The sequence below is a fragment of the Symphalangus syndactylus genome, chromosome 24, assembly GCF_028878055.3.
Source record: "Symphalangus syndactylus isolate Jambi chromosome 24, NHGRI_mSymSyn1-v2.1_pri, whole genome shotgun sequence".
In the NCBI taxonomy this organism is placed as follows: domain Eukaryota; kingdom Metazoa; phylum Chordata; class Mammalia; order Primates; family Hylobatidae; genus Symphalangus; species Symphalangus syndactylus.
The window spans coordinates 40,261,892-40,288,625 of NC_072446.2; the positions used below are offsets into that span (position 1 = coordinate 40,261,892).

The 26,734-nt window shown below is 47.0% G+C and overlaps 1 protein-coding gene across 6 annotated transcripts in view; it reads right to left on the bottom strand.

Moving 5' to 3' along the window:
* POFUT1 (protein O-fucosyltransferase 1) overlaps positions 1-26,734 on the bottom strand; it is a 68,046-nt gene that overhangs the window by 8,261 nt on the left and 33,051 nt on the right. Inside the window, exon 7 of one of the 6 annotated variants that reach the window (XM_055265746.2) lies at positions 3,984-7,142. The exons of 1 other annotated variant lie outside the window; for it this stretch is intronic. In XM_055265746.2, coding sequence (XP_055121721.2) covers positions 6,924-7,142 — 219 coding nt within the window. In that variant the 3' untranslated portion in view covers positions 3,984-6,923. Of the gene's footprint in view, positions 1-3,983; positions 7,285-8,863; positions 10,255-18,424; positions 18,476-21,567; positions 25,033-26,734 lie in introns of those variants that run through there. 4 more of the 6 variants (XM_055265749.2, XM_055265750.2, XM_063633785.1 and 1 more) reach the window with 4 other exon arrangements.

Below are 26,734 nucleotides of genomic sequence, written 5' to 3' on the forward strand. Positions count from 1 at the left end.
CAAAAGGACAAACACAGCATGATTTCACCTGTATGAAGTATTTAGAGTAGTCAAATTCATGGAGACAGAAAATAGAGTGGTAGTTGCTAGGGGCTGGGGAGAGAAAATGGGAAATTGTTTAATGGAGAGAGAGTTTCAGTTTTGGAAGATGAAAAGAGCTCTGAGGATTGGCTGCACAAACATGTAAACGTGCTTAACACTACTGAACCGTACACTAAAAGAGGGCTAATATGGTATATTTTACATGTATTTTACCACAATTTTATTTTTTATTTTAATTTTTCTGAGACAGGGTCTAGCTCTGTCACCCAGGCTGGAGTGCAGTGAGTGGCACAATCACCGCTCACTGCAGCCTCAACCTTCAGGGATCAAGCGATCCTCCCACCTCAGCCTCCTGAGTAGCTGGGACTACAGGCATGTGCCACCATGTTCAGCTAATTTTTTATCTTTGTATGTTGCCCAGGCTGGTCTTGAATTCCTGGGCTCAAGCGATCCTCCCATCTCGGCCTCCTAAAGTGTTGAGATTACAAGCTTGAATCACAGTGCCCAGCCCTTATGCAATTTTAAAAAAGAAAAGAGGCCGGGCACAGTGGCTCATGCCTGTAATCGCAGCACTTTGGGAGGCCAAGGCAGGTGGATTACTTGAGGTCAGGAGTTTGAGACCAGCTTGGCCAACATGGTGAAACCCTGTCTCTACTAAAAATACAAAAATTAGCCTGGTATGGTGGCGGGCACCTGTAATCTAGCTACTCAGGAGGCTGAGACAGGAGAATCGCTTGAACCCAGCAGAGCAGAGTTTGCAGTGAGCCAAGATTGCGCCACTGCACTCCAGCCTGGGCGAAAGAGCAAAACTCCATCTCAAAAAAAAGGAAAAGAAAAGAAAGAAAGAAGCAGCCTATTTTCATCCTATTCCATCGCCATCCTCAGCAATTTTTTTTTGTCTTTGTACTTGTTATCTTGTTGTTGCAAGATGGCTGCTAGACCTCACACTCACACCAGCGTCTTCAACAGGAAGATGCAGGAATAGAGGTTCTGTCTTAATGAGGCTCTTTTTTTCTATCTATGTAGGGGAGTCCCCCCAAACTTACCATTTATGTTTCATTGGCCAGAATTGGACCACTTGCATACCCCCAGCACTGTCCGATAAAACTTTCTGTAGTGATGGAAATGTCCTATATCTGTGTTGTCCAAAATGGTAGCCACTAGTTATAGATGGCGTTTTTTTGTTTGTTTTTGTTTTTGCTTTTGTTTTTTTTGAAACAAAGTCTCGCTCTTGTTGCTGAGGCTGGAGTGCAACGGCATGATCTTGGCTCACTGCAACGGCATGATCTTGGCTCACTGCAACCTCCGCCTCCTGGGTCCAAGCAATTCTCCTGCCTCAGCTTCCCAAGTAGCTAGGATTACAGTCGCCTGTCACCATGCCTGGTGAATTTTTGTACTTTTAGTAGAGACAGGGTTTCACCATGTTGGCAAGGCTGGTCTCGAACTCCTGACCTCATGATCCGCCAGCCTCGGCCTCCCAAAGTGCTGGGATTACAGGCATGAGCCAGCACGCCCGGTCATGGATGGCTTTTAAACACTTAAAATGTGGCTAGTGCAGCAGAAAAGCTGCATTTTAAATTTTATTTAATTTTAATCAACATTAGTTTAAAAAGCCATTGGTGTGGGTAATGACAACCATATTAGACAATGCAGCAATCCAGTCTAGAAGGGGAATCAGATTACCATGACTGCTCTAGACCAGCCATAATTCATCTCCTGGCACAGGTTAAATCTTCTCTAAGATTAAGGCAACTCCACGACTACCTAAAAACAAAATTAGAGTTCTGCTGGGCAAGGTGGCTCATGCCTGTAATCCTAGAACTTTGGGAGGCTGAAGTGGGAGGATTGCTTGAGCCCACGAGTTTGAGACCAGCATGGAAAACAAAGCAAGATCCCATCTCTACAAAAAATTTTAAAATCAGCTGAGTGTGGTGGCTCACGCTTGTAGTCCCTGCTACGCAGGAGGCTGAGGTGGGAGGATCACCTGAGCTCAGGAGGTTGAGGCTGTAGTGAGCCGTGATCACGCCTCTGCACTCCAGCCTGGGAAACAGTGAGACCCTGTCTCAAAAAAAAAAAAAAAAAAAATTGGAGTTCTGTAAACAGGGAGAAGGGAGAGTGTGTATTGAGTAGGCAATCAATAGCATCTGCTACAGGTATGTTACTGTAGTTTTTTTATGATCACACATTTGACCTAATAGGAAGTACGTGTGCATGTGTGTTGGCACAGAGAAAACTAGAGGGAAATACATCAAATATTTGCAATGGTCATTATCTTTGGGTATTCAGATTATAGTTGATTCTTATTTTCCTCTTAACAGCTTTTCCTATTTTCTAAATTGTATATAGTAATCAGGAATCATGTTTATTGTTAAAGCAGCTGTTGTGGTCTTCTTTTTTTTTTTTTTTATTTTGAGACAGAGTCTCATTCTGTCACCTAGGCTGGAGTGCAATGGTGCAATCTCGGCTCACTGCACCCTCTGCCTTCCAGGTTCAAGGGATTCTCGTGTCTCAGCCTCCCAAGCAGCTGGGATTACAGGCATGCACCGCCACGCCCGGCTAATTTTTCTATTTTTAGTAGAGATGTGGTTTTGCCATGTTGGCCAGGCTGGCCTCGAACTCCTGGCCTCAAGTGATCCTTCCGCCTCGGCCTCCCAAAGTGCTGGGATTACAAGTGTGAGCCACCATGCCTGGCCTGTTTGTGGTCTTAATGAAGGCCACCATTCTCAACTCCACCATTTGGACATGGTGACTATCACCCTGTAATGGTCACCACCCTGAAAGTCAAGCAGGTCCATCAGAATATGGTCACTTACCCTCTCCTTCTCTGAGAAGCAAGGCCATTTCCTGTGCCTTGGGCACATGACTCAGGCTCTGCACAAAACTGGCATCTGACACAGGGGTGGCCAATCCATCAGGAAACATTTACTGAAACAATTGCAGGAAGGACATTGCTTTAGGAGCTACGTGACCCCTTAAAGTGGTTAAGATGTAGAGTTTGCACTGGGCTAGAACCCTGGAAGTGTGGAGAATATTGACTATATAAAGTCAATGTGGACTTGGACAAGTCGCTGTCTCTCTCTGAGCCTCAGTTTCTTCATCCAAAAATGGGCGTGACTCCTGCTGGATGACCTCGCAGAATTTCTGTGAGAATTTATAATCAAGCGCTACAGTGAAATGCTCCAGTATTTAATGACCATATGGGAGAAGCATGGTGATTCCACTAATGGGCCACTAAAGATTCCACATGGAGACTGGGGAGCATGGGGTAGGGGAGAATCATCAGATTTGGAGCCAGACAGATCCAAGTGTGGCTCTCAGGTAGACACATTGACAGCTGTGGAGCTGGATAGGAACTACCTTTTTTTTTTTTTTTTTTTTGACACAGAGTCTCACTCTGTTGCCCAGGCTGGAGTACAGTGGCATGATCACAGATCACTGCAGCCTCAACCTCCAGGGCTCAAGCAATCCTCCCACCTCAGCCTCCCCAGTAGCTGCGACTACAGGTACACATAGCCACACCTGGCTAATGTTAAAATTTCTGTAGAAATAGGATCTCACTTTGTTTTCCAGGCTGGTCTCAAAGTGATCCTCCCACTTCAGACTCCCAAAGTGCTGAGATTGCAGGCATGAGCCACTGTGCCCCACCTAGAAACTTGATTTCTCACACCCAGTACGTAACGGACCCAAAGAGCACAGGGTGGTATAAGAGTTCATGAACTTGACCTGGATTCAAGACCAAATTCTTCCATTTTTCAGCTGGGTGTGACATTTTGGCTTTTCCTAAAAAGCATCAGAAGTAAATACATGCAATGGTTCATATTTGACCAGTAGGAAAGTGGGATCGGGAAATGAAAGGGTGAGAGCACAAGAGGTGGAGGGCAGTGGGAGATGATAATCCACAGACACAATGTGGGGGGCTAAGGCAAGGAGATCAAGGGGAAGGCTGCTGGGGGAGCTGAAAATCCCCAAAAGGACATTTATTGAACACTTATGATGACTTAAGCACATCAGTCTTTGTAATTATTCTATCATGAAGGTACTATTATTATTATTATTGAGATGGAGTTTCACTCTTGTTGCCCAGGCTGGAGTGCAGTGTCGTGATCTTGGCTCACTGCAAACTCCGCCTCCCCGGTTCAAGCGATTCTCCTGCCTCAGCCTCCGGAGTAGCTGGGATTAAAGGCGCCTGCCACCATGCCCAGCTAATTTTTGTATTTTTGGTAGAAATGGAGTTTCACCATGTTAGCCAGGCTGGTCTCGAACTCCTGATCTCAGGTGATCTGCCCACCTTGGCCTCCCAAAGTGCTGGGATTACAGGCGTGAGCCACCGCACCCCGCCCAAAGGTACTGTTATTATCCCCACCTTACAGATGGGAAGACTGAGGCTCAGTTCATTAACTAGCCAAGGTTGTGTAGCTACCTCGTGGCAGAGTCAGATTGTAACCCAGAGCTTGCACTCTCTCCTCTGCCTATAATCAGGTGACCCCAGCTCAGTCCCTCCACTTCTCTCAAGTGCTCTGCAAATATTGAGTGTGTTTCTAGGACAGAGAGATGAAAAATATCCTATTCCCCTCGTCCCTGGAGGCTCCCAGACTCTGGAGAAGAGACACAATATATAACAGATTTGAGACGAGGCCTTTCAGAAGCACAGTCAGTGAGTGACTTGCAAACCGTGATCATTCTTGGTTAGCCCTCTGTGTGTGTTTCTGCAGAACTGCCCTGCTTACATGTCTCTAATGGCTCCCCATTTTCCAGAGGATAGGCCAGGTTGCCTTCCTGTCAACACCAGGCCCAACTAAAGTATTGGCGATATTTCCCTTTTTTCTCTGATCAGGCTCCAGGAGCTCACCCGCCTCTAAATACTTTGTTCCACCGGTTCTCCTCATCTAGAATGCCCTCTCCGCTAAACCCCTCTCTTCACCCACAAACAACACATCTATGTCCATCGTTGTTCATTGCCCACCATCCCAAAGAAGCAGGATCCTGCAGACATCCTCACTCAGCTGAGTTTTATCTGCATTGTGGACAAAGGAAAATGTCGTATTTCTGGCACTTAAAGGGAAAATGTGAGCTGTACTTCTAACAATTAAAAACAAAGTCCTGGCTCGGTGTGGTGGCTCATGCCTGTAATTCCAGCACTTTGGGAGCGGAGGCGGGTGGATCACCTGAGGTCAAGAGTTCGAAAGCAGCCTGGCCAATCCAATCTCTACTAAAAATACAAAAATGGCCGGGTGGTGGCTCACGCCTGTAATCCCAGCACTTGGGGAGGCCCAGGCGGGTGAATCACGAGGTCAGGAGTTCAAGATCAGCCTGGCCAACATGGTGAAACCCTATCTCTACTAAAAATACAAAAAAAATTAGCCGGGCATGGTGGTGCATGCCTGTAATCCCAGCTACTAGAGAGGCTGAGGCAGGAGAATCACTTGAACCCAGGAGGCGGAGGTTGCAGTGAGCCAAGATCAAGCCACTGTACTCCAGCCCGGGTGACAGTGCAAGACTCTGTCTCAAAAAAGTAAATAAATAAAAATAAAAATACAAAAATTAGCCAGGCATGGTGGTGCATGCCTGTAATCCCAGCTACTTGGGAGGCTGAGGCATGAGAATCACTTGAACCCAGGAGGCAGAGGTTGCGGTGAGCCTAGATCAGACCACTGCACTCCAGCCTGGGCGACAGAGTGAGACCCTGTCTCAAAAAAAACAAAAACCAAAAACCAAAAACCAAAGTCCCTGAAACCTTGGAATGTACCTCAACCAGTCTTATAAAAAATTACCTTTGGGCTGGGGACGGTGGCTCACACCTGTAATCCCAGCACTTTGTGAGGCTGAGGCCGGTGGATCACAAGGTCAGGTCAAGATGCTGGCCAACATGGTGAAACCCCATCTCTACTAAAAATACAAAAAATTAGCCGGGCATGGTGGCACGCACCTGTAGTCCCAGCTACTCGAGAGGTTGAGGCAGGAGAATCACTTGAACCCAGGAGGTGGAGGTTGCAGTGAGCCAAGATAGAACCACTCCAGCCTGGGCAACAGAGTGAGACTCCATCTCAAAAAAAAAAAAAAAAAAATTACCTTTGCCAGGTGGGGTGGCTCACGCCTGTAATTCCAGCACTTTGTGGGGCCAAGGCGGGTGGATCACCTGAGGTCAGGAGTTTGAGACCAGCCTGACCAACATGGTGAAACCTTGTCTCCACTAAAAATACAAAAATTAGCCAGGTATGGTGGTGCACGCTTGTAATCCCAGCTACTCAGGAGGCTGAGACAGGAGAAGTGCTTGAACCCGGGAGGCAGAGGTCGCAGTGAGCTGAGATCACGCCACTGCACTCCAGCCTGAGCAACAGCGAGACTCTGTCTTAAAAAAAAACAAGAAAAAGAAAAAAAAATTGCCTTTATGGGTAGAGCAGGGATTATTGGATGAAAGCTCCAGAGAGACCCTCAAAACAGTTTATTTATTTTACTGATTGATTGATTGATTGATTTTGAGACAGGGTCTTGCTCTGTCACCCATGCTGGAGTGCAGTGGCACAATCACAGGTTACTGTAGCCTTGACATCCGGGCTCAAGCTATCCTCCCACCTCAACCTCTCAAGTAGCTGGGACTATAGCCACACACCACCACACCCAGCTAATTTTGGTATTTTTGTAGAGACAGGGTCTCCCTATGTTGCCCAGGCTGGTCTTGAACTCCTGGGCTCAAGCAATCCACCTGCCTCGGGCTCCCAAAAACTGTTGGGATTATAGGAGTGAGCCACTGTGCCCAGCCAAAAATAGTTTATTTATTGTAGTTATTAATATTTAGCTTTATTTATTTATTTATTTATTTATTTATTGAGACAGGGTATCATTCTGTCACCTGGGCTGGAGTGCAGTGGCACAATCTCAGCTCACTGCAACCTTTGCCTCCAAAATTCAAGTGATTCTCCTGCCTCAGCCTCACGAGTAGCTGGGATTACAGGTGTGCAACACAATGTCCGGCTAATTTTTGTATTTTTAGTAGAGACAGGGTTTTGCTCTGTTGGCCAGGCCACATCTATAATTTCAGCACTTTGCGAGGTTGAGGTGGGAAGATCTCTTGAGCCCAGGAGTCCGAGACCAGCTTGTCTCTACAAAACAAAAAAAAATTAAAAATTAGTCAATTATGGTGGCATGTACCAGTAGTTCTAGCTACTTGGGAGACTGAGGTGGGAGGATCACTTGAACCCAGGAGTTTGAGGCTGCAGTGAGAGATAGAGCAAGACTTCGTCCCTGAAAAAGGAAAAAAAGAGGTAGGTAAGTGCTATTATTATTCCCATTTTACAGATGAGAATTGAGGCTACAATTATGCAATGAGTAAGTCGCAGAGTGAGATTCAAAGCCTGTTTTAACCCAGCTTTAAAGCCTGAGACTTTGGCCACCTTGGACTCACAAGCCTGTGAACCACAGACAGCACAGGTCTGCAGTTGTATTTCCTGTGGGCTGTTCAGTGTTTTATAAAATAGAGAATTAGGCCGGGCGTAATGGCTCATGCCTGTAATCCCAGCACTTTGGGAGGCCGAGGCACGCAGATCATGAGGTTGGGAGTTGGAGACCAGCCTGGCCAATATGGTGAAACCCCATCGGTACTAAAAATGCAAAAATTAGCTGGGTGTGGTGGCGGGCACCTGTAGTCCCAGCTACTTGGGAGGCCGAGGTAGAAGAATCACTTGAACCTGGGAGGCGGAGGTTGCAGTAAGCCGAGATTGTGTCACTGCACTCCAACCTGGGCAAAAGAGCGAGACTCTGTCTCAAAAATAAAATAAAATAAAATAAAATAAAGAGTTAATTGCCAGTTTAAAACCCAGGAAATTGCCTGACACAGTGGCTCATGCCTGTAACCCCAGCACTTTGGGAAGCCAAGGCAGGTGGATCGCTTGAGCTCAAGAGTTTGAGACCAACCTGGGCAACATGGCAAAACCTTGTCTCTATGGAAATCAGCCAGGTGTAGTAGCGTGCACCTGTAGTCCCAGATACTCAGGAGGCTGAGGTGGGAGCATTGCTTGAGCCCGGGAGACAGAGGTCGCAGTGAGCTGAGATCATGCCACTGCACTCTATCCTGGGTGACACAGTGAGACCCTGTCTCAAAAAAAAAAAGGGAAATTTCCTATAAAATTGGGACTTTTCAGCTTCTCTTGAAATATCTAAAGATCTGGCTACACTGAACCTGAGTCCCATATGGCAACAATTGGCTGGGAGGAGTAGCAGTTGCTACAGTTAAAGGGGGTGTGTGCATTGCACTTTGACGTAGGCCCCCCAGCCCCCACTCCACCACATTGACCTGCCTCATTCATCTGGTCCTTGGAAGCATTTGGGGATTTTTTTGTGGGTTTTTTTTTTTTTTTTTGAGACAGAGTCTCGTTCTATTGCCCAGACTGGAGTGCAGTGGTGCGATCTCAGCTCACTGCAACCTCCACCTTCCGGGTTAAAGTGATTCTCCTGCCTCAGCCTCCTGAGTAGCTGGGATTACAGGTGTACACAACCACGCTTGGCTAGTTTTTGTATTTTTAGTAGAGACGGGGTTTCATCATGTTGGCCAGGCTGGTCTTGAACTCCTGACCTCAGCCGCCTGCCTCGACCTCCCAAAGTGCTGGGATTACAGGTGTGAGCTACCACACCCAGCCCTTGGAAGCATTTGAGACTCCTGGGTCCATACTTTCTAACAGTTGGAATTGCCTTGCCATGTACTGAGCTCCCCGTCACTGGAAATGTGCAAACTCAGGCTAGATGGCTACTGTAGGGATGTCAGAGAGGGATTTCAAGAGCCAGATGGGTAATTAGATCAGATAACATACATTATGCTTTCCAGCCCTGCAATGACAAATATTTACTTAAGACTTTGCAGCATATATTTTTGAGAACTAACTTCCCCTCTGGTTTCAACTTACTGTTTCAGTCTTTCCTTTCCCTTTCCCTTGGTTTCTTGATCTATTTATATATTTTTAATCATACGATTATACTGTATGAATTCCTGTAAGCTTCCTCAAATCTTTTCTGGGAATAAGGGGAACAAATGAATCGATATGTAAATATTTACCTAAAGGGTTTGGTTCCAGGTACTGAAGAGAAACAAAAAGAGAATTATAAGTTACAACTGCCAAGTTATCTCAGGTCTCTCCGAGATTATCAGACTCAAAGCAATAAAGGCAACAAGACAGAAAGAGCTAAGAGTCTGGGATATGAGCATGTGCCTAGGTGCTCCCAACCCACTGTCTTAGGAAAGGCAGTCTCAACGTTTATTGCTCACTCTTTGTTAAAAATACATTTTTTTTTTTTTTTTTTGAGACAGGGTCTCGCTGTGTCACCCAGGCTGGAGTGCAGTGGCACGATCTTGGCTCACTGCAACCTTTGCCTCCCAGATTCAAGCGATTCTCGTGCCTCAGCTTCCCAAGTATCTGGGATTACAGGCGTGTGCCGCCACTCCTAGCTAATTTTTGTAATTATAATAGAGACAATATTTTACCATGTTGGCCAGGCTGGTCTTGAACTCCTGACCTCAAGTGATCCGCCCACCTCGGCCTCCCAAAGTTCTGGGATTACAGGCGTGAGCCACCATGCCCAATCTAAAATAGATTTTTAAATTCCATGGCCAGGCATGGTGGTTCACGTCTGTAATCCCAGCACTTTAGGAGGCTGAGGCAGGAGGATCACTTGAGGCCAGGAGTTTAAGATCAGCCTGGGCCGCAGAGTGAGATCCTGTCTCTACAAAAATAAAATAATACAATAAATTCTATAACTAAATGTGGCAGTTTTTAAAGAAGTGGCTGCAAATTTCCTGACACTCCTCCCATTGGAGGGGGAGTCTATGCCCCCTTTCCTTGAATCTGGGTGGCTCGTGGCTGATTTCACCAATAGAGTATGGCAGAAGTGATGCTATGTGACTTCTGAGGTTGGGTCATAATAAACATGCAGCTCTGCTTGGTTCTCTTGGAATATTCTTTCTCCAAATGCTTCTTCCTGGAATATTTCCTCTTGGAACACAGCTTCCATGCTGCAAGGAGGCCTAGGCCACAGTGAGAGGCCATTTGTAGGTGTTCTAGTCAATGGCTCTAGCTGAGCCCAGCATGCTAGTCATCCAAACCCAGGCACCAGAAACGTGAGTCATCACCAGCTGTTCTCATCTCCCAGCTCAGGCTCCATATATCAGGGAGCAGAGACAAACCAATTATGTTGTGCCTTGTGCAAATTCCTGATCCACAGAATCTGTGAATGGAATAAAAGGATTGTTGTTTCATGCCACTAAGTTTGGGGTGGTTTGCTATCCAGCAACAGAAAATTAGACCAGTTACCCAGGAACACACTGTTATTGCAAATGATTCAAACCATCAAGAAAAATATGTAGTATAAAAATGATAGGTCCAGTGGGGCATGGTGGCTCACACCTGTAATCCCAGCACTTTGGGAGGCTGAGGTGGGCAGATCATCTGAGGTCAGGAGTTTGAGACTAGCCTGGCCAATGTGGTGAAACCCTGTCTCGACTAAAAATACAAAAATTACCTGGGTGTGGTGGTGGGTGCCTCTAATCCCAGCTACTGAGGAGGCTGAGGCAGGAGAATCACTTGAATCTGGGAGGTGGAGGTTGCAGTGAGCTGAGATCATGCCTTTGCACTCCAGCCTGGGAGACAGAGTGAGACTCCGCCTAAAAAAAAAAAGTCTGTCCTGGCCAGGCGCAGTGGCTCATGCCTGTATTCCCAGCACTTCAAGAGGCCGACGCGGATGGATCCCTTGAGCTCAGGAGTTTGTGACCAGCCTGGGAAATATGGCAAAACCCCATCTCTACAAAAAAATACAAAAATTAGCTGGGTGTAGTGGTGCCTGTATTCTCAGTTACTTGGGAGGCTGAGGTGGGAGGATCACTTGAGCCTGGGAGGCAGCAGTTGTGGTGAGCTGAGATTGCACCACTGCACTCCAGGCTAGGTGACAGGGTGAGACCCTGTCTCAAAAAAAAAAAAAAAAAAGATAGGTTCCCTTTTCTTTTTTTGTGAGATAGAGTCTCGCTCTGTCGCCCAGGCTGGAGTGCAGTGGCGCGATCTTGGCTCACTACAACCTCCACCTCCCAGATTCATGCCATTCTCCTGCCTCAGCCTCCTGAGTAGCTGGGACTTCAGGTCCCCTCCGCCATGCCTGGCTAATTTTTTGTATTTTTAGTAGAGATGGGGTTTCCCCGTGTCAGCCAGGATGATCTCGATCTCCTGACCTCATGATCTGCAGGCCTTGGCCTCTCAAAGTGCTGGGATTACAGGTGTGAGCCACCGCGCCCGGCCCTGGTAGGTTCCCTTTTCATAATATGCCTACCATTCCATCTCCCTCCCCAGGGATGACATTGTTATCAGTTTTTGTTGTTGTTGTTGTTGTTGTTTTTGAGACGGAGTTTCACTCTTGTTGCAATGGCGCAATCTCGGCTCACTACAACCTCCGCCCTCCGGGTTCAAGTGATTCTCCTGCCTCAGTCTCCCGAGTAGCTGGGATTACAGGAGCATGCCAACATGTCCAGCTAATTTTTGTATTTTTAGTAGAGACAGTGTTTTGCCACGTTGGCCAGGCTGGTCTCAAACTCCTGACCTCAGGTGATCCACCTGCCTCAGCCTCCCAAAGTGCTAGAATTACAGGCGTGAGCAACCATGCCCAGCCATTACCAGTTTTAAGTGTATCCTTCTCAATCTTTTTCTATACATTTATATGTGTATGTAATAGAAATATGTAGGTTTCATGCTTTTTTAAGTGAGATTATATATATGAAAGCAACTTGCCTTCCTTCTATTAATAATATGTCTCAGTGATATCTTTATATTCACAAAAGAATCTGAATTGGTAATACATTCATATGCTGTGGTCACCAGCTTTGAAGATGGCCTTCGATGACCCCCACCTACTTGTATTCAAATCCTTGTGTAGTCTCTTCCCACACTGAACCAGCACTGGCCTGTGTGACTAATAGAATATGGCTGAAATGATATTATATGACACTTCTGAGATTAGGTTATAAAAGACACAGTAGCTTCTGTCTTGGATCTTTCTCTTGGATCCCTTGTTGTGGGTGAAGCCAGCTGTCAAATTGAGAGCATCTCTGTGAAGAAGCCCACAAGGAGAATAACTGAGGCCTCTGATCAACAGCCAGTGGGGAACTGAGACCTCCAGCCAACAGCCACACGAGTGAGACATCTCGGAAGTGCACTCTCCAGCCCCAGTCAAACCTTCAGATGATGGCAGCTCTGGTTGACATTTTGACTGTAACCTCATGAAAGACCCTGAGCCAGAATCACCCAGCAAAGCTGATTCCAGATTCCTTGTCCTCAAAAATGTGTGAGATAATAAACGTTGTCTTTAGCTGCTGAGTTTAAGGGTAACTTATTTGCAGCAACAGATAACTAATACTATTTTTTTTTCCTTTTTTTACTAACTCTGACTTGTATGACTCAAGTACTAAATTTAAAAAGTATAAAAAGAGATAAGCTGGGTGTGGTGGCTCACACCTGTAATCCCAACACTTTGGCAGGCTGAGGCAGGAAGATTGCTTGAATCCAGGAGTTTGAGACCAGCCTGGGCAACATGGCAAAAACCCGACTCAACAACAAATACAAAAACGAGTTGGGCATGGTGGTGTGTCCCTGTAGTCCCAGTTACTCAGCAGTCTGAGGTAGGAGGATTACTAGAGCCCTGGGAGTCAGGGCTGCAGTGAGCCAAGATCATGCCACGCCACTGCACTCCAGCCTGGGTGACAGCTTGAGATCCTGTCTCAAAATCAAAAAACAAAAAACAAAAAAAACCCAGAAAACAAAAACCAAAAAACCAAAAAAGGGATATAACAAACACTCTTTGTCACGCTTACCTTTGAACACCTGATCTCCCATCCTCTCCCACCTCTGCTACGTCATTTACAGAAAGCCTTAGGGAATTGTTCAGTTTATTCTCTTGGGTTCAGAAGCAGACATCCCCTTGACCCCTCTTCTTGATCATCCAACCCAAGAAAGGCTGCAGCAGTATGACAATCCCTTTCAGCAGCTGCAAAATCGCACACCCTTCTTTCTCCACAGGAACTGCGCCACTGGCCTTTCCAGATTAGATGCCACCTTCCCTGCCAAGGCCTTAGACACCTACAAGCATCCCCACATCCTGTCTCAGGTCTGGGGGTGGGGGCTTCCCCCTCCTTCTACTCTAGTGGAAAATGTTATCGGGTCTTTTTCTTCAACCCATAGAAATCAGAAATCAACCACTCACCTCTCAACATCTAGTCCCAGCCCATTTCACTGGCCCCTTTCTCATGGCACTCACCCTTCATCCTGCCCAGCCTTGCCCTCTTCACTTCAGACAACCCAAAGTGTTACTTAACCAGGCTTCGCAGTCTTTTGCCCCTCAAGACATCACTCAGGGACCGGGCACGGTGGCTCATACCTGTAATCCCAGCCCTTTGGGAGGCGGAGGTGGGCGGACCACTTGAGACCAGGAGTTTAAGACCAGCCTGGCCAACATGGTAAAACCCCATCTCCACTAAAAATACAAAAATTAGATGGGCATGGTGTCACGTGCCTGTAATTCCAGCTACACAGGAGGCTGAGGCACAAGAATCGCTTGAACCCGGGAGGCAGAGGTTGCAGTGAGCCAAGATTGCACCACTGCACTCCAGCCTGGTAGACAGTGAGACTCTGTCTCAAAAAAAAAAAAAAAAAAGACATCACTCAGATCCATCTCTCTGTCCTGAATGGTCTACCCACAACTAGCCCTTCTGAAAACAGCCACTTATCTTTTAAGATTCGATCCAGAGGTCACCTCTGTGAAGCCTCCTCTGACCTCCCGGCAGGTCTCCTTACTTCCAACCTTGCCCCCTTCAGTCTACTGTCTGCTGGACGGCCAGAGGGATTGATTCAAAGCCTCCCTGTCTCTGCTGCTGAAGACAGCTATAAACCCTGCGCGGAGCCCAGGGAACAGCCAGCTGAAGGCTCTGAAGAGTCAAGAGTAGCAGCAAACTGGGGCAGAAGACCACTGATTGAATTACCACCAGCACTTTAGGAGGCTGAGGTGGGAGAATTGCTTGAGGCCAGGAGTTCAAGACCAGCCTAGGCAATACAGCAAGACCCTGCCTCTACAAAAAATATTCAAGATTAGGTGGGCATGGCAGTGCATACTTGTAGTCCTAGCTACGTGGAGAAGTAGGAGGATCCCTTGAGCCCAAGAGTTGGAGTCTGCAGTGAGTTATGATCACATCACTGCACTCCAGTCTAGGGGACAGAGCAAGACCCTGTGTCTGAAAAACAAGCAAACAAATGAACAAACAAACAAAAAAACTCCAAGGAGGAAATGGGGAATTATTGTTTAATGGGTTCAGAGTTTCAGTTTGCGAGGATAAAACGTTACATAGGTAGATAGTGGTGGTGGTTGCACAACAATGTGGATGTATTAATGCCACTGAACAGACTGAACTGTACACTTAAAAATGGTTAAAATGGTTGCCGGGTGCGGTGGCTCACACCTGTAATCTCAGCACTTTGGGAGGCTGAGGCAGGTGGATCACGAGGTCAGGAGATCGAGACCATCTGGCTAACAAGGTTAAACCCTGTCTCTACTAAAAATACAAAAAAAATTACCCGGGCGCGGTGGCAGGCGCCTGTAGTCCCAGCTACTCAGGAGGCTGAGGCAGGAGAATGGCATGAACCTGGGAGGCAGAGCTTGCAGTGAGCCGAGATAGCGCCATTGCACTCCAGCCTGGGTGACAGAGTGAGACTCTGTCTCAAAAAAAGAAAAAAAAAAAAAGGTTACAATGGTTAATACTATGTTATGCATATTTTACCACAATTAAAAAAAAAATACTCCAAGAAGTAAAGGTGAAGACTCTTTGCTTCCTTTAGCTTTCTCATAAAGATGTATTATATCGGCCGGGCGCGGTGGCTCAAGCCTGTAATCCCAGCACTTTGGGAGGCTGAGGCGGGCGGATCACGAGGTCAGGAGATCGAGACCATCCTGGCTAACACAGTGAAACCCCATCTCTACTAAAAATACAAAAAATTAGCCGGACGTGTTGGCGGGCGCCTGTAGTCCCAGCTACTCGGGAGGCTGAGGCAGGAGAATGGCATGAACCCGGGAGGCGGAGCTTGCAGTGAGCCGAGATCGCGCCATTGCACTCCCGCCTGGGAGACAGAGCAAGACTCCGTCTCAAAAAAAAAAAAAAAAAAAAAAAAAAAAAAAAAAAAAAAAGATGTATTATATCATATATATTTATATATATAATGGAAATTTTAGATCTGAAGAACAAGTGAAATAAAAAACTCAATGAATGGGCTAAATAGCAGAATGGAGATGTCACAAGAAAAAGTCTGTGATCTTGAAGATGGATCGACAGAATGTATCCAATCTGAACAACAAAAAGAAGATTGGTTGGGCACCGTGGCTTATGCCTGTAATCTCAGCACTTCGGGAGGCTGAGGAGGGCAGATCAATTGAGACTGGGAGTTTCAGACCAGCCTGGCCAACATAGCGAAACCCTGTCTCTACTAAAAAATACAAAAATTTGCTGGGCGTGGTGGCACACGCCTGTAGTCCCAGGTACTTGGGAGGATGAGGCATGAGAGTTGCTTGAACCCGGGAGGCAGAAGTTTCAGTGAGCCAAGATCACGCCATTGTACTCCAGCCTGGGCGATAGAGTGAGACTCTGTCTCAAATAAATAAATAAATAGATGGAAATAAACAAACAAATAAACAGGGCCTAAGGGACGTGTAGGACAAGATTGAAAGGTCTAACATCTATATAATCAGAGTATCAGAAGGATAGCAGACAGCATGGTATATGAATGTTTAGAGTAGCTGAGATCTGAATGTTTGTGTCTCCCCAGAATTCATTTGTTGAGGCCAGGTGTAGTGGCTCACACCTGTAATTTCAGCACTTTGGGAGGTTGAGGTGGGTGGATCACTTGAGGCCAGGAGTTTGAGACCAGCCTGGCCAACATGGCAACACCCCGTCTCTACCAAAAATACAAAAATTAGCTGGGTGTGGTGATGCATGCCTGTAATCCCAGCTACTTGGGAGGCTGAGGTGGGAAAATTGCTTGAACCCAGGATGCAGAGGTTGCAGTGAGCCGAGATCATGCCACTGCACTCCAGCTTGGGGGACAGAATAAGATCCTGTCTCAAAAACAAAAACAAACCATGAAATAAAAACAAAAACAAAAATTCATTTATTGTCTGGGCAAGGTGGCTCACACCTATAATCCCAGCACTTTGGGAGGCTGAGGCAGGTGGATCACCTGGGGTCAGGAGTTCCAGACTAGCCTGGTCAACATGGTGAAACCCCATCTCTCCTAAAAATACAAAATTTAGCCGGGTGTGTTGGTGGCGTGCCTGTAATCTCAGCTACTTGGGAAGCTGAGGCAGGATAATGGCTTGAACCCGGGAGACGGAGGCTGCAGTGAGCCGAGATCGCACCGCTGCACTCCAGCCTAGGTGACAAGAAATTTAAAAAAAAATTCGTTTGTTGAAATCCTAATCCCTGGTGGGGCACCGTGGCTCACGCCTGTACTCCCAGCACTTTGGGAGGCTGAGGCAGGCGGATCACGAGATCAAGAGATTGAGACCATCCTGGCTAACACGGTGAAACCACGTCTCTACTAAAAATTAGCCAGGGGTGGTGGCGGGTGCCTGTAGTCCCAGCTACTCTGGAGGCTGAGGCAGCAGAATGGCATGAACCCAGGAGGCGGAGGTTGCGGTGAGCCGAGATCGCGCCACTGCACTCCAGCCTGGGTGACAGAGCAAGACTCCGTCCCCCACCCCCCCACAAAAAAAAGCTGTAAACAATAAATTTCTGTTGTTTATAAGCCGCTTAGTCCATGATGCTTTGGTATAGCAGCCCAAATGGACTGAGACACAGCTCTACTCACAATTTCCCCAGATTGGAACAAGCCCTTCAATGAGTAAATAGATAAACTGTGACCTATCCATACACTGGAACATAATTCAGCAATAAAAAGAAATGAATTACTGATTCCTGCAACAACTTAGATGAATCTCAAAGGCATTATTCTGAGTGAAAGAAGCCAGTTTCAAAAGGTTACATAGTAATAATTTCATTGCTATGACATTCTCTAAAAGACAAAACTATCAGCCGGGTGCGGTGGCTCATGCCTGTAATCCCAGCATTTTGGGAGGCTGAGGCGGGCGGATCACCTGAGGTCAGGAGTTCCAGACCAGCCTGACCAATATGGTGAAACCCCATCTCTACTAAAAATACAAAATTAGCTGGGCATGATGGTGCATGCCTGTAATCCCAGCTAACTGGGAGGCTGAGGCAGGAGAATCGATTAAACCCAGGAGGCAGAAGTTGCAGTGAGCTAAGACCGTGCCACTGCACTCCAGCCTGGGCAACAAAAGCGAAACTCTGTCTCAAAAAAAAAAAAAAAAAAAACAGACAAAACTATCATGATGGATCTGCAGTTACCACAGGTTAAGGTAGGAGGAGTGTGTCACTACAAAGGGGAACACGAGGGTTTTTTGAGGGGTGATGGAACTCTTCTATATCCTGTTTGTGGTAGTGGTTACGCAAATATACTCATATGTTAACATTTATAGACCTATACATCTTTACGTCCAAATTAAGAAAAGGGTAAATTTCATTGTATGTTAATTAAAACAAACAAATAAGAAACTTTTGGTAGCCTGCCTCTAAGATGTTCCACAATGACCTCATCTCCTCCTCGTACTTACGCCCTTCTCATATTGAATAGGGCTAGCCTGCACACAGGCTTGTGCCATTTTTCTTGGTCACAAGAAAAATGGCAAGACATGGTGGCTCATGCCTATAATCCCGGTTGGGAGGCTGAGGCTGGAGCGTCATTTGAGGCCAGGAGTTCGAGACTAGCCTAGATCACATATTGAGATCCCATCTCTACCAAAAACCTTTTTTTTTTTTTTTTTTTTGGAGACAAAGTCTTGCTCTGTAGCCCAGGCTGGAGTGCAGTGGTCTAATCTCGGCTGACCGCAACCTCTGCCTCCCGAGTTCAAGTGATTCTCCTGCCTCAGCCTCCAGAGTAGCTGGGATTACAGGTGCGTGCCACCACACCTGGCTAAATTTTTGTATTTTTAGTAGAGACAGGGTTTCACTATGTTAGCCAGGATGGTCTTGAACTCCTGACCTCAGGTAATCCGCCCGCCTCAGCCTCCCAAACTGCTAGGATTACAGGCGTGAGCCACCACGCCCGGCCTCTACCCCCAATTTTTTTTCTTTTTAATTAGCCAGGGCCAGGCGTGGTGGCTCACACCTGTAATCCCAGCACTTTGGGAGGCCAAGGTGGGCGGATCACAAGGTCAAGAGATCGAGACCATCCTGGCCAACATGGTGAAACCCTGTCTCTACTGAAAATACAAGAAATTACCTGGGCATGGTGGCGTGTGCCTGTAGTCCCAGCTACTCAGGAGCCTGAGGCAAGAGAAGCTGTTGAACCTGGGAGACAGAGGTTGCGGTGAGCCGAGAACGTGCCACTGTACTCCAGCCTGGCAATAGAGCAAGACTGGAAAAAAAAAAAATTTAGCCGGGCACGGTGGTACGTGCCTGTAGTTCCAGCTACTCTGGAGGCTGAGGTGGGAGGACTGCTTGAGCCTAGGAGGTCAAGGCTGCAGTGAACTGTGATCATTCCACTGCATTCCAGCCTGGGTGACATAGCAAGACTGTGTCTCAAAAAAAAAAGACATCGCAGCTTCTGTCTTGGTGTCTTGAATCACTCTCTGGGGGTAGACAGCCACGATGTTGCAAGGACCTTCCAGCAACCCCATGGAGAGGAACTGAGGCCTCCTGCCAATAGTCAGCCCCAATTTGCCAGCCATAAGAGTGAGCCACCTTGGAAAAGAAGCCTGTAGACACAGTCAAGCCTTCAGATGACTGTAGCCCTGGCCAATATTTGACTACAATCTCATGAGAGATCCTGAGCCAGAACTGCTCAGCCAAACTACTTCCAAATTTCTGACCCACAGAAACTGAAAGATAATAAATGATTCTTGTTTTAAGACACTACATTTGGGGGTTATTTGTTATACAGCAACGGATAACTAATATAAAACCTAAGTCAGAGGCCAGGCACAGCGGCTCACGCCTGTAATCCCAGCACTTTGGGAGGCCGAGGGGGGCGGATCGCGAGGTCAGGAGATCGAGACCATCCTGGCTAACACGGTGAAACCCCGTATCTATTAAAAATACAAAAAAATTAGAGGGCGTGGCAGCACGCGCCTGTAGTCCCAGCTGCTGGGGAGGCTGAGGAAGGAGAATGGCGTGAACCCAGGAGGCGGAGCTTGCAGTGAGCCGAGATCGCGCCACTGCACTCCAGCCTGGGTGACAGAGCAAGACGCCGTCTCAAAAACAAACAAACAAAACAAAAAAACAAACCTACGTCAGATATGTCACTCCGCTCTGCTCAAAACCTTCCAATGGTTTCTCAGGTCACTCACATAAAACCAAAGGCGATGGCTCACACCTGTAATCCCAACAATTTGGGAGGCCGAGGCGGGCGGATCACCTGAGGTCGGAAGTTCGAGGCCAGCCTGACCAACATGGTGAAACCCTGTCTCTACTAAAAATAAAAAATTAGCTGGGCATGGTGGCGCATGTCTGTAATCCCAGCTACTCAGGAGTCTGAGGCAGGAGAATTGCTTGAACCCGGGAGGTGGAGATTGCAGTGAGCCGAGATCACACCATTGCACTCCAGCCTGGGCAACAGAAGTGAAACTCCATCCCAAACAAACAAACAAACAAAACCAAAGGCGAGGCTGGGTCTAGTGAGTCACGTCTATAATTCCACCATTTTGAGAGGCTGAGGCAGGAGGATCACTTGAACCCATGAGTTCGAGACCAGTCAGAGCAACATAGTGAGACCTCATCTCTACAAAAATTCAAAAATTAGCTAGGCATGCTTGTGCATGCCTGTAGTCCCAGCTACTTGGGAGACTAAGGTGGGAGAATCGTGTGAGTCTTGGAGGTTGAGGCTGCAGTGGGCCATGATTGTACCCCTGCATTCCAGCCTTGATGACACAGTGGGAGATTCAGGAGAATCGCCTGAATCTGGGAGGTGGAGGTTGCAGTGAGCTGAGATTGTGCCACCACACTCCAGCCTAGGCAACAGAGCAAGACTCCGTCACAAAATAAGTAAATAAATAAAAATCTCAAAACAAAAACAAAAACAAAGGCAGAACCCACGAAAAACCAAAGGTGAGGTCCACTACGATCTGGCCTCTCTCACTGTCATACCTCACCTCCTGCCCCGCTCCCTGATGCCAAAAATCATCTCCCTTTCAGGACTTCTGCACTCGCTGTTCCTTCTACCTGAAATGGTCTTCCCCAGATACCCATATGGCTCACTCACTCACCTCCTTCAGGCCTCTGCTCAAATGTGACCCGAACACAGAGGCCTCCCCTGACCACCCAGTTACTCTCTTTCTCTTTACTCTATTTCATTCTCATTCATAGTCTTCATTACCGCCTCATACTTTTTTTTTTTTTTTTTTTTTTTTTGTTGAGATGTGGTCTCACTCTGTCACCAGGCTGGAATGCAGTGGTGCAATCACGGCTCACTGCAGCCTTGACCTCCTAGGCTCAAGCAATCCTCCCAGCTAGCCTCCCATGTACCTGGGACCACAAGGTGTACAGCACTATGCCCGGCTAATTTTTTTTTTTTTTTGGACAGAGTCTCGCTCTGTTGCCAGGCTGGAGTGCAGTGGCACAGTCTCGGCTCACTGCAACCTCTGCCTCCCAGGTTCAAGCAATTCTCCTGCCTTAGCCTCCTGAGTAGCTGGGAGTACAGGCGTGCACCACCACACCCAGCTAACTTTTTTGTATTTTTAGTAGAGATGGGGTTTCACCATGTTGGTCAGGGTGGTCTCGATCTCTTGACCTCATGATCTGCCAGCCTCGGCCTCCCAAAGTGCTGGGATTATAGGCCCGGCTAATTTTTTATTTTTATTTATTTACTTATTTTGCAACGGAGTCTTGCTCTGTTGCCTAGGCTGGAGTGTAGTGGCACAATCTCAGCTCACTGCAACCTCCACCTCCCAGATTCAGGCGATTCTCCTGCCTCAGCCTCCCGAGCAGCTGGGATTACAGGCACACATCATCATACCCGGCTAATTTTTGTAGTTTTAGTAGAGATGGGGTTTCACCATGTTGGCCAGGTTGGTCTCAAGCTCCTGACCTCAAGTGATCCGCCCGCCTTGGCCTCGCAAATTGCTGGGATTACAGGCATGAGCCACCACGCCCGGCCCCAGCTAATTGTTTAAAAAATAAAAGTGGTTAATTGGGCTGGGCACAGTGGCTCACGCCTGTAATCCCTGCACTTTGGGAGCTCAAGGCGGGCAGATCACCTGAGGCCAGGAGTTGGAGACCAGCCTGGCCAACATGGTGAAAACCCGTCTCTATTAAAAATATAAAAATTAGCCAGGCGTGGTAGTGCATGCCTGTAACTCCAGCTACTTGGGAGGCTGAGGCATGAGAATCACTTGAACCTGGGAGGCAGAGGTTGCAGTGAGCTGAGATTGTGCCACTGCCCTCCAGCCTGGGTGATGGAGTGAGACTCCATCTCAAAAAAAAAAAAAAAAAAAGAAAAGAAAAAAAAACTGGTTAAGTATTGGATGATGAGAGTGTGGCTGAGTTTTTTGTTTGTTTTTTGAGACAGGGTCTTGCTCTGTCACCTAGGCTGGAGTCCAGTGGTGCCATCACGGCTGACTACAACCTCCACCTCCTGGGCTCAAGTGATCCTCTCACCTCAGCCTCCTAAAGTGCTGGGATTACAGGCGTGACTCACTGCACCTGGCCTCATCTTTGGTTTTACAGGACTACAGGCATGTGCCATTATGCCTGGCTAATTTTCGTTTGTTCTTTTTTTTTTTTTTTCTTTTGGTAGAGACAGGGTTTTGTCACATTGCCAGGCTGGTCTCAACTCTTGGGCTCAAGCCATCCTTCCACCTTGGCCTCCCAAAGTGCTGGGATTACAGACGTAAGCCTGGTCCCAGCTAATGTTTCATTATTTCTTATCTGTTTCTTCCCCACTAGAATGCCAATACCATGGGAGGAAGACTTAATTCATAATGGTTCAATGGCTTAATTTGTATTCTCATTTTACAGGTGAGAACACTGAGTCTCATAATTACACTCTGGATTAATTTTAAAGCTAGGCCTTGCACCCATGCCCTTACACTCCAAACCTAATGCCCTTTCCAAAGGGTGACCCAATTCCAAAGCCCTCATTTTACAGTTGCAGAGGAGGCAAGAGTTCACAGAAGGCCAGGGCCTGTTGCAAAGAGGCAGTTCTCTGCCTCTCCCTATCCTCTGCCCCTACATCATTGGCCTGGGTCCTTTACTCCCTCCAAGCCCTACTCCTCAGAAGCCTAATCCCTTGGAGGTGGGAGGGGGTTTCTCCTGCCAGCCCATCTCCCCAGCAGGCAAAGTGCTCAGAGTTCCTGTTTGCTTACTGGCAACAGCTGGGAGAAAATGGTCTCACTGTGAGCAAACACAACATTTAAAAGCCAGAGGGAGATGTAAAGGAAACTTATAGCAGGCAATGCCTAGCAGGGTTGCCAGAGCCCCAGTAATGCTTAATCCTTCATATTTGAGGCCCTCCTAAGACTTGCAAAGCATTTTCATGAACTTTGGAATCTCTCTGACAGCCTCATGCCAACTGCTGGTTCCTAGCTGAAGAATCTGAATTTCAGAAAGGTTATGCAATTTCACTAAATAATAACACACTTTTATTATCAACCATCTACTATGCATCAGGTACTGTGGCAATATTTTATCTATATCTATATCTATATCTATATCTATATCTATATCTATATCTGTGTGTGTGTGTGTGTGTGTGCATGTGTATTTTTTTTTTAGACGGAGTCTTGCTCTGTTGCCCAGGCTGGAGTGCGGTAGCACCATCACGGCTCACTACAGCATCTGCCTCCTGGGCTCAAGTGATCCTCCTGCCTCAGCCTCCTAAGTAGCTGGGACCACAGGCACACAGCACCACACCTGGCTAAATTTTTTATTTTTATTTTGTATTGATGGAGTTTTGCCACATTGCTCAGGCTGTTCTTGATTTCTTGGCCTCAAGTGATCCTCCTGACTCAGCCTCCCAAAATACTGGGATTAAAGGCATGAGCCACCATGCTAGGCCTATTTCTGTATTGTAGATGCAAAAACAGGTTCAGATAGGCTAGTGACTTGTTTGACTCCCACAGTGACTTGAGTTAGTGACTGGGCTGGGATTTGAAGCCAAGTCTCCCAGACTGTATAGCCAGCACACTGTGGCACCAGGACAGAAATCAAAGTGTACAAATCCAAGACTTTTGTAGTTTTAGTAGAGACAAGGTTTTGCCATGTTGGCCAGGCTGATCTCAAACTCCTGGATCTCAAGTGATCCACCTGCCTCCACCTCCTAAAGTGCTGGGATTACAGGTGTGAGCCACCACACCTGGCCATGAAACTTTGAGCAGTGTTTGCCTCTGGAGTGGGGTTTGTGCTAGCAAGGGGGCACTTATTTTTCACACTACAGGTATATTATTTTGAACTTTTTGAATTTTTCACCCTGTACATGAATTTATTGTCATTACATTTTTGACTAATTTATGCAGCCAAAGTCCTGCCCTTTGGTATTGCCCTCAAGGGGCACTGTGGGGACCCTTTCACTCCTATGATGCCTCAGGGACCTTAGTGAGCCCTGCAAAGCCCCTGCTCGTACCCTTACCCCATGTATTTGCCTCTAATCCTGAGACAACTTCTAGTTAAGATCCCCAAGGGTAAGGACCAAACCTCTTAGTTTGGCATTCCAGAGCCTTCTCACATGGCTCAAACCTCCCGATGCTGCCTCATCTCCTGTCTCCACCTCCCTAAACCTATGCCCAGCACGCTTGCTGCTCCCCACAAACTTAGCTCTCAACACCTGGGTCAGCACCTTTGTTCATGCAATCCCTCCATCTATAATTCCTTTTCTTATCTCCCATATGTGGCTGTTAAAATCATACCCATCATTTGACTCCACTCCTACCTCCTCCACGAACCCTCCATGATGCCAGACGTATATATACACATACACATATATGGGTTGAATGAGTGAATATATATATATATATATTTTTTTTTTTTTTTTTTTTGAGACAGTCTTGCTCTGTTGCCCAGGCTGGAGTGCAGTGGTGTGATCCTGGCATACCGCAACCTCCGCCTCCCAGGTTCAAGCAATTCTCCTGCCTCAGCCTCCCAAGTAGCTGGGATTACAGGGCCTGCCACCATGCCTGGCTAATTTTTGTATTTTTTTTTTTTTTTTTTGAGATGGAGTTTCATTCTTGTTGCCCAGGTTGGAGTGCAATGGCATGATCTCGGCTCACCACAACCTCCACCTCCAAGATTCAAGCGATTCTCCTGCCTCGGCCTTCCCAAGTAGCTGGGATTATAGGCATGCACCACCACGCCCAGCTAATTTTGTATTTTTAGTGGAGACGGGGTTTCTCCATGTTGGTCAGGCTAGTCTCAAACTCCCGACCTCAGGTGATCCACCCGCCTTGGCCTCCCAAAGTGCAGGGATTACAGGCGTGAGCCACCGCGCCTGGTCTAATTTTTGTATTTTTAGTAGAGACAGAGTTTCCCCATGTTGGCCAGGCTGGTCTCGAACTCTTGACCTCAGGTGATCCGCCCACCTTGGCCTCCCAAAGTGCTGGGATTACAGGCGTGAGCCACCATGCCCGGCCATAAATTTAGGACACTTTTATAAACCAAGCACTGGGCTAGGCGCTGATGTTGGGAAATGCATCAGGCATGGCCCCTATTCCTGGGGGACACTTCTGGTCCAGCTGGGGAAACAAGTGAGCAAATTATTTGGTCTGATGGGTAACATGACATGAGAGGCAGCACAATGCATGGCTTTGGGGCACTGACTCGTGTGCCATGCTTCCAGGGCCCAAGTCCCAGCTCTTCCACTCACAGGCTCTACAACCTTAAGCTGGGTGCTTCACCTCACTGCTTCTCAGTGCTCTTATCTGTAACATGGAGATAATAAGAAAAGCAACCTCTTAGGGATATTCTCTAATCAGGCGAGTTAATTGATGTGAACTGCTTAGAACACTGTAGCACATGGTAAATGATATGTGTTAGTCATTTAATACATGTTACTTATTATTTGAGACAGGGTCTCCCTCTGTCCCAGGCTGGAGTGCAGTGGCACAAACATGGCTCACTGCAACCTCTTGGGCTCAAGTGATCCTCCCACCTCGGCCTCCTGAGTAGGTGGAACCATAGACGCTTTGCCACCACGGCTGGCTAATTTTTTGACTTTTGGTAGAGATGGGGGGGGGGTCTCACTTTGTTGCTCAGGGTGGTCTCGAACTCTTGGGCTCAAGCGATCCACCTGCCTCAGCCTCCCAAACTGCTGGGATTATAGGCGTGGGCCACCGCGCCCAGCCCATGTTACTTATTATTACAATTTCAAGGTTCTATGGGAGCTCAGAAAAGGAGAATTTCATAGAATCTTGAAACATTTACGACATGTTTTAAGCAGAGCGAAAGCTTAGACAATAGTGTGGAGGTGTGAAGAGTGAGGAGAGTTTCTCTCACAAAAGCCCCTTGGGTATTGTTTTGAGCTATCATCAGGGGCCAGCCGAGTAAGGATCTCCCAAACTTTATCTTCATAATTCATGCTACACCATTTACTCAATACTTTTTCTCTGAACCAACTCACTTTTTGTAACCTAAGTTTCTTAAAAGGAAACTTTAAATCACATCTTTAAACAGAAAAACACAAGTACAAAAGACCAAAAATAAATAAAATGGCAGGGCACGGTGGCTCACTGTAATCCCAGCACTTTGGGAGGCTGAGGCAGGAGGATCCCTTGAGGCCAGGAGTTCGAGGCCAGCCTGGGCAACACAGCGAATCCCCATCTCTACTAAAAATACAAAAGTTAGCTGGTGTGGTGGTGCGTGCCTATGATCCCAGCTGCTTGGGAGGCTGATGTGAAAGAATGGCTTGAGCCTGGGAGGTTGAGGCTACAGTGAGCCAAGATCGAGCCACTGTACTCCATCCTGGGCAAGAGTAAGATCCTGTCTCAATAAATAAATAAATAAATAATTCATTTATTTACTTAGTAATAGTGTTACTAAATTCCAGAAAACTAAGATTGTCTGACTCTGAGGTCTACTCTGTTACAAGGACAGATTATTAGCAAGCAGTAGAGAGGAGTTAATGACATGATAGCACTGAACTGAGACTTTCTCTTTGGGCATTGTTAGCAGGATTGAGAAAAACTGAAAAGATAATTCTTGCCTTCTGCCAGTGCCTGCCCAGGACCTCCTAAACCAGCTTGTGCAGTGTCAGAGAGGGGAAAACATCCCCCACACTGGAGGAGATGAATATCAAATGGATCAATGTGTTGCCAATTTTTTTTCAGAAAGGTAGATTTTTCAGAGGGGTGGGGTATCCTCCCCGGGGTGCCGCCCCCAGGTGGGCATTGTTCTGAGTCACTGCACTTGAGGAATGAGGTTTCTGGGAAATGCCTTTTGTTTCTTCCATTCTCACTGTTTACCTGGTTATGCTTGGCGTCCTGGGCTGATGATCAATAAAGGATTAGATGTAAAAACAAACCAAACCTGCTTGCCCTTAATGTTATTTCAAGGGAAAGGTCTCAACCCTGAAATAAACCAGGTTTCAAGCAAGAATTTGAATTCATTTTGACAACATAATCCAGA